This window comes from Ictidomys tridecemlineatus, chromosome 1 (assembly GCF_052094955.1).
Source record: "Ictidomys tridecemlineatus isolate mIctTri1 chromosome 1, mIctTri1.hap1, whole genome shotgun sequence".
Taxonomy (NCBI): domain Eukaryota; kingdom Metazoa; phylum Chordata; class Mammalia; order Rodentia; family Sciuridae; genus Ictidomys; species Ictidomys tridecemlineatus.
Window position 1 is genome coordinate 212,604,498 of NC_135477.1, and position 13,534 is coordinate 212,618,031.

General features: G+C 34.2%; 3 protein-coding genes across 8 annotated transcripts in view; 1 reads left to right on the forward strand and 2 right to left on the reverse strand.

Annotated features, from left to right (window-relative positions):
- Trappc13 (trafficking protein particle complex subunit 13) overlaps positions 1-11,625 on the reverse strand; it is a 32,368-nt gene extending 20,743 nt beyond the window's left edge. For 4 of the 6 annotated variants that reach the window (XM_013356088.3, XM_013356087.3, XM_013356086.4 and 1 more), the window contains exons 1-4: positions 11,532-11,625; positions 5,633-5,701; positions 4,386-4,485; positions 3,318-3,402 (exon numbers count right to left, since the gene is read on the reverse strand). In XM_013356088.3, coding sequence (XP_013211542.1) covers positions 3,318-3,402; positions 4,386-4,485; positions 5,633-5,701; positions 11,532-11,577 — 300 coding nt within the window. In that variant the 5' untranslated portion in view covers positions 11,578-11,625. Of the gene's footprint in view, positions 1-3,317; positions 3,403-4,385; positions 4,486-5,632; positions 5,702-11,531 lie in introns of those variants that run through there. The other 2 variants (XM_078015854.1, XM_040272544.2) reach the window with 2 other exon arrangements.
- On the reverse strand, positions 8,273-11,625 carry Shld3 (shieldin complex subunit 3). The gene is made up of 2 exons (XM_040272547.2): positions 11,532-11,625; positions 8,273-9,449 (listed from the first exon to the last, which is right to left on the reverse strand). Exon 2 carries the CDS (start codon positions 9,343-9,345, stop codon positions 8,578-8,580), a length of 768 nt encoding a protein of 255 aa, XP_040128481.1. The 5' UTR covers positions 9,346-9,449; positions 11,532-11,625; the 3' UTR covers positions 8,273-8,577.
- Positions 11,626-12,256: 631 nt separating this feature from the next.
- The window catches only part of Trim23 (tripartite motif containing 23), a 35,874-nt gene continuing 34,596 nt past the window's right edge, over positions 12,257-13,534 (forward strand). The window contains exon 1 of the mRNA XM_005319561.5: positions 12,257-12,443. Coding sequence (XP_005319618.1) covers positions 12,363-12,443 — 81 coding nt within the window. The 5' untranslated portion in view covers positions 12,257-12,362. The remainder of the gene's footprint in view (positions 12,444-13,534) is intronic.

A 13,534-nucleotide genomic window follows, 5' to 3' on the forward strand; every position in this document is an offset into this window, starting at 1 on the left:
ATATCCTCAGAAAAATAAAAAAGAATAAAACTATAAAAAGCTTATATTAAGCTGGGCATGGTGGTGCATGCCTATAATCCCAGCGGCTCGGGAGGCTGAGGCAGGAGAATAGCAAGTTCAAAGCCACCTTCAGCAACTGTGAGGCGCTAAGCAACTCAGTGATACCCTGTCTCTAAATGAAATGCAAAATAGGGCTGGGGATGTGGCTCAGTGGTCGAGTGCCCCTGAGTTCAATCCCTAGTACCAAAAAAATAAATAAAGTATTGTGTCCATCTAAACTGAAAAAAAAAAGAAAACTTATATTAGTGTAACTAGAAGGCAGCAAATGTCTTAAATTCATTTTCTGGGTAAGCAGAAAAATATCAAATCCTTATGCTCTTGTAGTGAGCAATATACAAACAAGATTCGAACTTAAAAACCCGGGGGTGTAATATGGAGAAGAGAAAGAGAAAAGTAGCATAACCAACAGGTAAGAGTTAAAGGACATTATTAAAAACTAAAAGCCCTATAGTAAGAAGCTAAGTAAGAAAACAGAATGGGGGAGGCAGGCATTGAGTGTTATAAATACTAAGATTAAAAACTAGAACAAAACCATAAAACTTCATAACACCAAAAGATATTAAAAACAATATACAATAGAAACGAGAAAAATTAATATACTTAATATTTACAATATAAAATAATACAACACAATTGAAATCAAGCACATAAAACTTATCAATACATATGTATGGGCTTAAGTCATCTATTAATAAAATTTGTCACTCAACTATATGTTATACACAAGAGACACAATTCAAAATCATTTGCAATAAATAAAAATAAAAGGAGACGGGCAAAAGGCATACCACACAAATGGAAACAGTGAAAAAGCAAGGGTAAATGATATAACTATCACAAGATTCAAGCCAAAAACCATGAAATATCACCAAAGAGGATATAACCCAGGGGTGCTTTAACACTGAGCTACATTTCCAGACCTCTTTATTTTTTATTTTAAGAGAGGGTCTCACTAAATTACTTAAGGCATTGCTAAATTACAGAAGCTTTCCTTGAATTTGTAATCCTCCTGCCTCAGCCTCCCCAGTCTCTGGAATTACAGGTGCGTGCCATTGCACCCAGCCAACATAGCCTTTTTAAAGCAAACTACATAAAATTTAAGGAGATATAAATAGAAATGTTATCTCTATTTATATTTAAATAGAAATGTTATTTCTATTTATATTATATACTAACAATATGAGATAAATGTCACTTTTACTGACAAGATAGATCAGGATGACAAAAAAGAAAAGATATAAATGATCTAAACAACACAATCAGTAAAACAGGTCTTATGAATATATGGATCTAGCTTTACAACCAATAATAAAGAAGGAAACTTCTCAAATACATATGTAAAAATTCATTTTAAAAAATAAATATTCAGTCAAAGAAAGCATCAGCAAGTTCCATGAATATAAATATTACAAGAATGACACTGATTACAATGTAATAAAACTAGAAAGTATTAATAAGAATTAAAATAGGAAAACGTAGGCTTTTTCTCTGAAAACCCTTCCAATAAACAACTCTTAGGTAAAAGAGGAAGGACAGGGCTGGGGCAATAGCTCAGCCCTACCTTGCGTGTGTGAGCCACTGGGTTCAATACTCAGTACCACATAAAGATGAAGAACAAACAAAATTAATCATAATGAAAATACTATGTAACAGAATCTGTACGATATACCTAAAACAGTGAACCAGAAAAAAATTCATTTTATCAACAAAAATAAAATAAATGGGTTAAATCTCCAGTGAAAGAAGGAAAAAAAGAGGAAAATAAATAAGCAGAAACCTAAGAAAGAAAATAAAGTCAAAAGCAAAAATTACTGAAGTAGAGAACAGAAAAACATTTGATATAATTTAAGTATTTTTTTAAAATATACAAACCTAAAGCTATCTGACTTGGGGACCAAAAATAGGAAATGATCAGGGACAAATAACATTTAAATAGAAGAAATTTTTAAGAGATGATTTTTTACACTTCTATGTCAATAAATTTGAAAATCTACATTAATATTTTTTTTCTAGAAAAATGGCTTCACAAAATTTACACTATTAGAAATAGAAAACTTTTAAAGAGACTAGGGGAAAAAAGAAAATGTTATAAAGGCGTTTCCCAGCAAAACAGCAACAACTCACATGATTCTGCTGTTGCATTCCATAAATCCTTTAAAGAGCAGATACTATAAATGATCCCCATATTGCTACTAAGCACTGAAATAAAGTTAAATTTCCTAAATGTTTTACTAAGCAACCATAATACTGATACCTAAAATCTTATAAAAACATAACATAAGAAAAATGCAGACCAACATCATGCTGTGTGTCCTGACATACATTCTCCTATGAGATTAAATGGCTTATGCATATATGAATTGAATCTAAGCAGACCTCTGGTTGATACTGCATTGCTCAATAAATAGCTATTCTTTTTGTTTTAATTTTTAGTTTTATGTTTCAGTTGTTGATAGACGTTTATTTTATTTATTTATATGCAGGGCTAAGAATTAAACCCAAAGGGCTAAAATCTTAAGCTGGCTTTCAAAATGGTATACTGTATAGCTAGTAAACATCTCTACCACATTATCTCCTCTTACAAGTGAATTTTGCTTGCTGCTAAAAGAAAACATTATGTATCCCCTCTGCCTCTGCCTCTGATAAACATGTCTTCTACTTTTTCCTCTAAATGCTACTATTCTTTCAACATCCTTTTGCTTTCCCTTTCTTCTAATAAGACTTCCTGATTGAAACAATACCCAGTGATCTTTCTTCCTTGTTCAAATATTATGTTAATCAGATAAAGTAACAAAAACCTGAAACCATTATTTACCTTTGACTAGTTATTTTCTTATCCAAGACATCACAAACTTTGAGGATGAGAAAATATGTGTGTGTGACATAATGTCATTTTAGTGTGTAGCATAATGTCATTAGATATCCATCAATACTTGATAATGACAACTAAAAATTCTAATATCAAACCTACATTTTAATGAAGCCTAAAAATCACAGGAGAGAAGCCGGGCATGGTGGTGCACACCTGTAATCCCAGCAACTCGGGAGACTGAGGCAGGAAGATGGTAAGTTCAAGACCAGCATCAGCAATTTAGTGAGACCCTGTCACTAAGACCCTGTCAAAATAAAAGAAAAAAGGGCTGGGAATATGGCTCAGTGGTTAAGTGCCCCTGGGTAAAATCACCATTATCAAAAAGAAGACTTTTTTAAAATAATAAAATATAACCCAAGCAAGAATGTTCAAGAATATTACTTACTTTTACCAATATGTCTTTTACAATTTGATTGCTATCATTATGAACGCTGATATAACTGGAAAAGGTCTCTCCCAAGAATATATTTCTGTGAAATAAAATACAATTTTAAGCAGAAATTCATTCAGGTTTTATCATAAATGTCAAGATTTTAGTCAATAACCACATTCTATTTTGAGTATCACAAGGAACCTCAGGTGGAAAAAAATTTTCTAATGGATAGAGAAATTAGATGAACTATTGCTTCAACATTTCTTTATTTTTATTAGATTACTCATTCATTACCTAGTCTATTTCAAAATAAAACATGGTATGCTGGGTGAAGTGGCACATGCCTAGAATCTGGAGTATTTTTGTGAAATTATTTCACTATTCTAATAAAAGTGACCAGTGGCTTTACTCTATATAGTTTTATATTTTTTACATGAATATATTCTCAAGTTTTCAGGATATTAGTCAATAACCACATTCTATAAGTCTTAAAAAATAAAGACAAAATGCTCCTTTTGTCTTAAAATTTCTAGTTGCAAATTACTACTCCATCAGTAATCCAGGATAAGAAAATACTTAAGAACAAGAAAATAAACAAAAAATTCAGAGTTCCTAATTAGGTGACAAGTCTAATAACTTCTGTTGGGAGAGGGCTGTAGGGTGAAAAAGACATTCAGATCAAATTAGTTAAAAATGAAAGAAATATATCGTCATTATAAAATACAATTAGGATTTTCCTTCCTCTCTTTTTGGCAGCACTAGTGATTGAACCGCACATCAGGGAAGCAGTATACCAATAAGCAGTATACATCCTGGGCCCTAAAATATAGTAAGAGCTAAAGAAGAAAGTTAAAATGCTAACATCCTAGAAAAAAACTAGTAACATATTTTAATATGTACCTCTTTTTTAAAAAAAAGAAAAAAAAGAGAAAACTAGAATCACATAATATAATTTTTATCACTTTTTCCCACTTAAGTGTATTTTAAACATTTTTCTATTGCATAGTTATATTTGAAAACATGACTTGTAACGTTCTTTAAGGTACTGTTGCATGTTTCATGTGAATGTATCATTTTTACCCGAAATTTTGAGGTAAAGTCAACATTTCTCCCAACATTAAAATTTCTGCACCACGTACAGTTGAAGGATCATCTCTCATCAGTTGGTTGAAGAGATCTCCTATAACAAGAGAAAAAACAGAAAGTTCTAACATCTTATTTATTTATTTATTTTTAGGTGTAGATGGACATAACACAACCTTTATTCTTATGTGGTGCTGAGGATGGAACCCGAGTCCCGCCCATGCTAGGTGAGCGCTCTACCACTGAGCCACAATCCCAGCCCTAACATCTTTTAAATAAGTTTTACCTATATAAAGAAACAGTTGGAGGCTTGGATACAGCTTAGTGTAGACTGCTTGCTTAACATGTGTGAGGCCCTAAATTTAATCCCAGCTCTGTAAAAAGACAAAAAGAAGAAGTAGTTGGAAAAAATATTTAAAATAAACAATTCTGCCAGGCAGGGTGGTACATGCCTGTAATCCCAGCTATTTGGGAGGTTGAGAAAGAATGATCATAAAGTTCAAGGTCAGCCTCAGAAACTTAGTGAGACCCTGTCTCAAAAAATAAAAAGGATCAGGAAAGTGTGCCTGGGTTCAATCCCTAGTACCAAAAAATAAATAAAAAAATAAAAATAAATAGAGGGCTGGGAATGCAGCTCAGTAGTAGAGCACCCCTGGGTTAATCCTCAGTACTAAAAGAAAAAAGAAGAAATCATATTTTAAAAATCTGATTTTTAATCTTTTAAAAATGATACAATATTTATACTTATTTATGAGGTACTGTGTTGTAATTCAATATGTATATATAATGTGTAATGTCATTTCTAATCTTTAATAAAGCAAAGCATGTAAAATATCTGATCTTACAGAATGAACACTTAAAACAAAGGAAAATATAGGTCATAAATTATGATATGCTATATAAAACACCAATAATTCTTTATAAAAAGAATCCCACACTGATAGAAAACCTGAGGGTAAAGGTAATATTTTAATAATGTTATGAATATGGATATATCTTTGTTTAAACTAAAATAAAAGTGTCTTGTTTTCATAGGTTACTAATAGTACCTTGACTTGCAGATCATACATGAGGCCTGTTTCTCAGAAGGCCACCATTGGTCACATGGTACAAAACAGGCAACAAAGAATCTTTTGAAGGATTAACACAAGACTGCCAAGGCTACTCCTACTGCAAGATAATGTAGGCAACCCAGGCTCAACTTTTCCTTAGGTGCAAAAGGGTTAAGCACATGCTATACATACCAGGTAAGTCTTTCTCTTCACATGTTACTGGAATATTGGTGAATAAAGTAGGCTTAGTTAACCGCATCACTGTGAATTAAGAAAGTAAACAAAACATTAGTATTGTTTTGGGCTAATATTCTCAAGTCTAATGTATAATACTCATTAATTTTATGCTAACATAAAATATAATTTCAATACACTTCCTAAGATTACCAATCATTTTAAAAAACATTAAAATGAAATAAAAATTTTACATAAAAGAGTAATTTTTATTTGCAAATTATGCATTCAAGATTGTGAACCCTGGATTAATTTTTGGCATTTAAGTTAAAGTGAATCACTACATAGGAACTCATCTTGGAAATTTTCAAAATATTATATGAATTGACAAGTTTGCAAATGAAGTTAGTTAGGATCAGGACAGAAGTAAAAAACAACAGTAAAATGTGCACAACTTGGATGCCCTCCACATTATCTTTTTCCTTTGAATTTGACCTAATATTTATTTGAAGATAGACAGGTAAAGAGGGAAACACAAAATTATGGTACTACTGCCACTCTCCTAGAGAGTAAATGCTAATCCCTAGGATATTTCCATGTCTATGGCTTAAGAATGGAAACCAGAAATAGTACTGGGCCCTATGTTAGTGCTAGAATCACTAGTGACAATCTAAATATTCTAAAAAGGTTTCAAAGAAATAATGGGCTCTAAATTCTTAGGCCTTAATTACTTAAGTATTGTCCATGTAAATGAGAAGTTAATCAATTTTTAATATCACTGTACTATTTGAGCTAAAAGTCATCTTTAATTTCCCAGTTTTGAATTTTATTGTTTTTCTGAGGGGCAGAAAGCAATTTAACTAGAAAAATTTAAATTTCTACATATGAAGATGAAGATGTTCTTTTTTTTTTTTTTTTAAAGAGAGAGAGAAATTTATTTATTTATTTATTTATTTTTAGTTTTTTTCAGTGGACACAACATCTTTGTTTGTATGTGGTGCTGAAGATTGAATCCAGGACCCAAGCATGCCAGGCGAACATGCTACCGCTTGAGCCACATCCCCAGCCCCTGAAGACATTCTTTTAAATTTGTGATTCTTGGATTGAAAAACTGTTCATAAGAATCGCATGATTGTACATTTCTAGTTCTATGTATAATCAAAAACTGAATCATAAAAAGTGCCATGATTACCTAATTTTTAACACTTAATTAGCAACCCTGTGCATTAAAAAAAAAAACAAAACCTGAAAAACAGAAATCAAATGCCCAATATCAATCAACTTTTATTTCAAGCTCATTGGTGATTCTAAACTTCTAGGAAGTTTCTCTGGGAACTTCAATGAAGAGAAAGATGATGAAATGAAAGAGGAAGAAATCACAGAAGTTGTCTTGAAGACATCTTTTTTCAATTAATGACTTTTGGAGGCATTCATGCACATGATGCTTATTTTCTAAACAAGGGTCTCATTTGAGACAGTAAAAAGGGAAGTAAAAACAAAACAGTATTTAGACAGAATGAAATCTATCAAGAAAAGTTTGTCTCTTTAGTTAAAAATTAGTGGACTGCTTGTGTTTTAAACATTATTGTATCATAATTCAGGCTATTAACAGTCCCTCCAAAAGGCACATTTACCATGCATTATCAAGTTCCTACCATGCTGGACACGTATTATAAAGCAAAAGCAAACACATTCATCTTTCTAGTTTTACTAGTTATTCTCACGGAGATGGTTTGACAGAATGGTAACTCAGTACAAGCTCTTTGAGGGATGGTCCATAATTGTCTTCCTTGCTATATCTAACAACCTAGCCCAAGGTAGGCATTTGCATTTCTAAATACATATTTATATGCTTCTGTAGAATTTTTATTTTATTCATCACTTTGGATATTTTCATGAGGTGATATATAAACTCAATAACATTCTGCTTATAGAAAACTTAAAATAACTCTAAAAACTAGCCAAATAAGTGGCTGGAGTTGTAGCTCAGTGGTAGAGTGCTGGCCTAGCATATGTGAAACACTGGATTTGATCCTCGGTACCACATGAAAATATATAAAATAAAGGCATTGTGTCCATCTACAACTAAAAAAATTTGTTAAGAAACTATATAAAAAAATAGCCAACTAATACATCAGCACTAATAATAAGACTTAATTACTGAGGTTGTGTTTATAGCTTAAATGTAAAGAGCTTGTGCAGGATGTATGAGGTATGGGGTTTTATCTCTGGCAAAACACACACACACACACACACACACACCTGTATTAGTTTAAATAAATAACTTGATCTTCTTTCCTTTAAATGACATTATAATGTTAAAGATACTTTATGGATTTGGACAAGTTATATTTTGTCCCTTTCTTTTAAATCAACACATCAGCTGTTATATACTATCATTGGAAACATCATTAAGAATCTGGGCTGGTCTCTGACTTGGAACTACATTCATGCCACTTGCATAGCATGTCCAATTGAACTATTTTTAGTTTTATTTTTAAAAAAGTCATTACCCTTAGGTGGGTAAAGGAAAAAAAACAGTACAATTTAGATTTTAGGGATTCATCAAAATTCATACTATTCACTTTAATTCATAACTATATCTAATTTAATCACTGCAAAAGCAACAGAATAAAAAGAAAACATTTTACCTTCAAATTCAGAATGAACAATGCTTTATTACAATTCATTTAAAAGAATACTGCTAATAATCCAGAAATTTCCTGACCTAATTAACAAGTTGAGGAATTCACCTTTACACCTATTCATTTCTGGGACACAAATTGTACATATATTACCACACAATTATTACTCCACAATATTAAGACTAATAGGCTATATAGGAAAGCATCAATTTTTTAAAAGCAATTAAAATGTAAAAACCAGTAAAAAAATTTATTCATTTCACTGTTTTAGTTCATACTCAGATCATTCAAAATATTCTTTTTGACAATCAGAATTCATCACATACTATAAATAACACCACATTTATGCACAAATAATTTAATTTTTCCGTTAAGAGCTAATCTTCTTTTAAGAATATTTCCCACATATTCACAGTACTTAACATCACAGAACACCCATATTTGGCCTAAATGTCTTTGAATTGTAGCATTACAAGATGGAAGTTCATTATGCCTAATAATTCGATTGAGTTTTACCCAAATGTCTTCCAGAGTTTGATTGTTACAAACACTGTGTTCTATTGTCCATCTTGCTCTATAAAATGAGTGCAAATTTAGTAGTTCTAAAATATCTTGCAATTTTTTAGACAAAGGAAAAATGTTTTCAGTACAATTATTGTTGGCAAGTGAAACACTCCAAGACCTCCTCTTATGTTGTTTTCCTTTTTCTGATTTCTTGTCCAGATTTCCAGAATCAGGGTGTTCATTCAGGGTGTCTGACTGGATTAAGTGCTGCTTTTTCAAACTAGGTTGAAACTCCAAAAGATCTACCGTGCAATCATAACTCTGTGATTTAATGTCATGTTTTGAAATGGTTAAGTACTGTTTCACATCTTCAGCTGCCTCTCCAGAAATTATAGGTGGTGATCCTTTAGGTTTGAGTGGAAGCTTGGACCCATCATGTGGAAACCAAGGAATAAATCTTGATAATGGACGAGTAGGAAAGTCTTGCATTGCCTTTTCTGCAATTTTTGGCAGTTGTGTGGGATCACTCTCATAAGGTCGATAATGTATTATTACTTCTGTAGTCATTCTGCAATAATCCATTTACTCTTACTGAAGAGAAAATTTCTTAGCTGAACTCTTCAGAGCTAGAATGTTAATTTACTATTACAAGACTTTCTCTCTTGTCAAACCAGAAGGAACAGGACCTAAAGTGGAAGTATTGCAAAGAATAAGATATGGTAGGGATAGCCTGCATACAAATAGGCAGGAAGAAAAGGAAAAAGGAAATCAATTCCCATATGCTATTTTAACAAAGTGCTATTGATAAGTGTGAATGCATTTCATAAACTTGAAAATCCTTTCTCACCAAAATAAGGGATTTGAATTAAAGTTCATTAAGATCACTTCCAGCCTAATAATGCTAATAATTAGCATGTTTAACTCAACAGGTATAAAGGACTTGGAAGCATTAATATTAATATTAATAAAAATCCTTCTCAAAACTATTGCAGAAACAGAGTAAATTAGTGATTCTTAAAGTACCAGATACATATAATGTAATATTTTAAAATTTGAGATGTCTGAAGTAAAGGACAATGAAATTTCTGTAATTTTTTTATCTATCTGGAAGAAAATCACTTTCTGCTTTAAAACTTTATGAATTTTACCAAACAAATATACAGACTACTTAAAGACTATATCTCATTTTCAGTAGTAAACAGTAAAAACATGAATATGATTATACTTTGTATTTTAACCAGGATAGGATGCTATAATCTTCTTTGGATTGAGACTAGTACAGTATTGAGATCCTAGTATCAAGGCTCCTGAATTCCAATTTGAAGGAATAACAAGTTCTAGACTTAGAACATAGAAGTCCTCAGGTGGCCCCAAAGTAAGTCACTGATAATAAGTTACAATATATAGAATTTCCAGTACATAGGCTCAACAAGGGATTTGTGAGGCTTCCCAAAGAGGCCTAAAGCTGTAAGACTGTAATACAGGCTCTTTCATAGTCCAACTACTGTAGAAGAGAATAAAATAAGAAGTTGAATTTCTTTCCCCTCCAAATTAGAGAACCACTTGATGAGGGTTCTCCAACTGGTAGGATGATCTGGAGTGGGGATTTCAGTCTTGATGTCACAATAGAATTACTGATTCTAAGAGTTAACAAGTAACTAATCTCATAACCCCTCTGACTATAATATATAGTCCACATACTTGATGTGAGATTGAGACAACATGAATATGACAATTAGTATCTTTTCTCCACAAATAATCTATTTGTCTAGATCATCTGCTCAGGCTAAGTTTACAGGTACTGCTGCTATATTATTTAATCTTGCAAAGTTTCTTAGTTCTAGGTACAGAGACAATCTTGTTAACTTCAGCCATCAGTGTTACAAATTAAATATTACAAACAGAATTGGTGAGCTTCTGGAATGTCTAATGTCTACATTATAGGAGTAGGGAGAAATGAACAGTCTCTCAAAATGGAAGCCATAAAGAAGGTAAGTGCAATTCAATTGAATTCAAACATCGAATGAGCATTTCCCTAGCTTATTCCGAGGCATTGTTAACCTATATATTAGAGCATTTAGAAATAAAAAGTTCATTTGTGGTAGAATACATGTTATAAAGCTAAAAATATTTGAAATAAAGGGTTTCAGAAAACAGAAATTCCAGAAAAATCTTACTGTTGGTTTTTCCTAAGCTATGATCTAATTCAACCATCAAATTTACTAAAAATTGTCATGCATAGAAAATCAAAGTTGACACGGTTCCCACATATATAATACTGTGAGGTAAACTTCAGTAAGTTTTAATACATATAAGCTATATATAGTTGTACCATATATTGGTAAATCTCTGCCACTGTCATGCAACACTAATTTCACATTTAAGGTGAAGCCAGGTAACCTCCTAAGTGCCATATGGCTGACCTCAAACAGAAGGAAAAACCTTTGAACGTCAGTTGTTGTAAGTGATTTCAGTTCATAGGGACCTCTTCAGTGGGGTCGAGACGTCAACTTTTGCTCACAGCACAGATCAGAAAGAGTTATCTATCAGCTACTACTTCATTCTAGAAAACGGCTCCGGACCCTAAAAAGCAAGGAAATGACATCGCTTCCTCCCGCTTGGCCTAAGGCATAGGGCAGGAGTGCTAGGGCGGATGGTGCTTAAAGAAAGAACGAAGCCTACAGCCCAGACACGAGATCTGTGTGGCAAAGGCTTCGAAACAGAGGAGAGAAAACAGAATAAGGGAAGTAAGGCTCACAAAAGTTTACCTTTCAGCGCCAGCAGGTGCTCTTGTTTGGGGGGATTCACTTCCATTTTGCCCGGCACGGGATCCACTGCCTACGGTGTCTGAAGAGGTTCAGCCTGACCCGGAAGAAAACAGAGAAACGCGCGACAGGGAAGATCTGTCGTCAAACGCACTTCCAACAGCTTCTTTTGGGGGTGGTACCTTAAATTCTCTTTTTGCTACGTCCTTTACGGCCCTCACAGCTTCTTTTCATCAGTCATTCGTTCTGTCTTACAGATCTATACATAATATGGTCCATCTACAATCACACATCGCGACTTCAAGAAACCTCTTATCGATACCAACACGCAGCCTCCTAGACGTCTACGGTGCAGGAATTAAAAAAAAAAAAAAGGAGAGTGGCATGCTGGGATTTGTAGCTTATACAAAAATTGGATTGCCTGCGGGGAGATGTAATACCTTTCCCCCACTCAACCCCCATCTGGTTTGCAATTGGAGAGGCGTTATTACAGGATGGAAAATTTCATACTTGAACTTTTTCTGATTTGTCCCTTTTTTTCGTTTGTATTTACTTACCTTCGTCCACCAGCTGCATATTCCTCAATTTAAAAAAAAGAAAGAAAGAAAGAAAGAAAAAAGAAAAATTGCCAGTGAGCCAGACCCGGTAGCCAAACAGCCAATGATTGACGGAAGGAGGAGGGCGGGGCCGGCGAGAGGCTTGGGCCCCCCCCCCCGTCGTACTGCGCCTGTGCGCATCGGCTTGCGCCGAGGCCTGTGGGTAGATGGTTCAGCCCCGCCTCCCAGTTGCTGGCTCTGGCCGCTGCCTTTGGTTTGCTGCGCCGCTCCTCCCAGGATGGCTACCCTGATTGTAAACAAGCCTGGAGCAGGACTAGACAGTGGCCGGCAGGGCAGCCGAGGAGCTGCTGTGGTGAAGGTGAGGGACCTTGCGTGCGCTCTTCTCCACAGTCGGCCTCCCTTCTGTTCATCCTGGAGACCCTACTGCGTCGCTGCGGCCCTGGCTTCGATGGTTGGGATGCGCGGCCTCTGGGCCGCTCTTGGCTCTACGTCTTGTCTCGCCTCCTCCCCCAGTGATCCAGTAACCCGCTCTGGCCCCATGTTGCGTGGTCAGCTCATGTCAGATGTCAGCATCTGCACCCGGTGCATTTGTGAAAAGGACCTTGTCGGCCTGTAAGAGTGACCTGGACTGGTCTTTACTGCTTTAATTAAGTTCAACAGGCATCAGTTTGTTTTTATTAAATCGAGTACTATATTAGGTGTTTAGCTCCTCAGTATCTACTTATGAGGTAGATATTAAATCTCACTTTACAAGGAAAGAAACCCATATTTAGGTTAACACAGTAAATGTCAAAAGCCCGTGGTTGAGTGACTCTAAAGTCTGCTTTTCACTGTTGCGCTGCTTCTATAATTATACATCTATTATTGGTTGAGCTGCTGCTTTCCTTCTTTGTAATACAGTATCAAAACTTCTGAGAATTCTCTAGCTGCAGCAAAACTGAGCATCAACGCTAGTATTTATGAATTGCCCTGTACAATTCCTCTGAAATCTGAAATTTAACCACGTTTAAATGTACGAAATGCTACCATATCGAATGAATATATGTGGAACTCATTTTTCCCTTTCATTGTAGTATGAAAGACCCGAAAGGGATAACTGACCACATGGTCTATAGAGTAACCTTGAGGCTCATCTGTAATGTAAGAGATTGATAATTCTCATTTTTGGCTGTAACTAAGGACTTCAAAAAAAACTATTGATGCGCTCCTTCAAGTCCGATTATGTTGACATCAGTATATTTTTTAAGTTCCTAGAAGTGAATTTAATGTGCAAACAGGATTGAGAATCACTGAGCCAGATAATTTCTGAAGGTTTTTTTGAATAATGGGTACCTAATGATTTTTCTTCTAATATTGGTGTTATATGATTTCAAATAAGATATTTATGCTATAACTTAGTATCAGTTAATATTGGTGGCTGTTGATTCAGTTGACCTTTTGAGTGAAGGT

Bases quoted from the DNA above. Each gene is read 5' to 3' on its own strand.
- Shld3 (XM_040272547.2), bottom strand. From the start codon at position 9,345: ATGGATTATTGCAGAATGACTACAGAAGTAATAATACATTATCGACCT.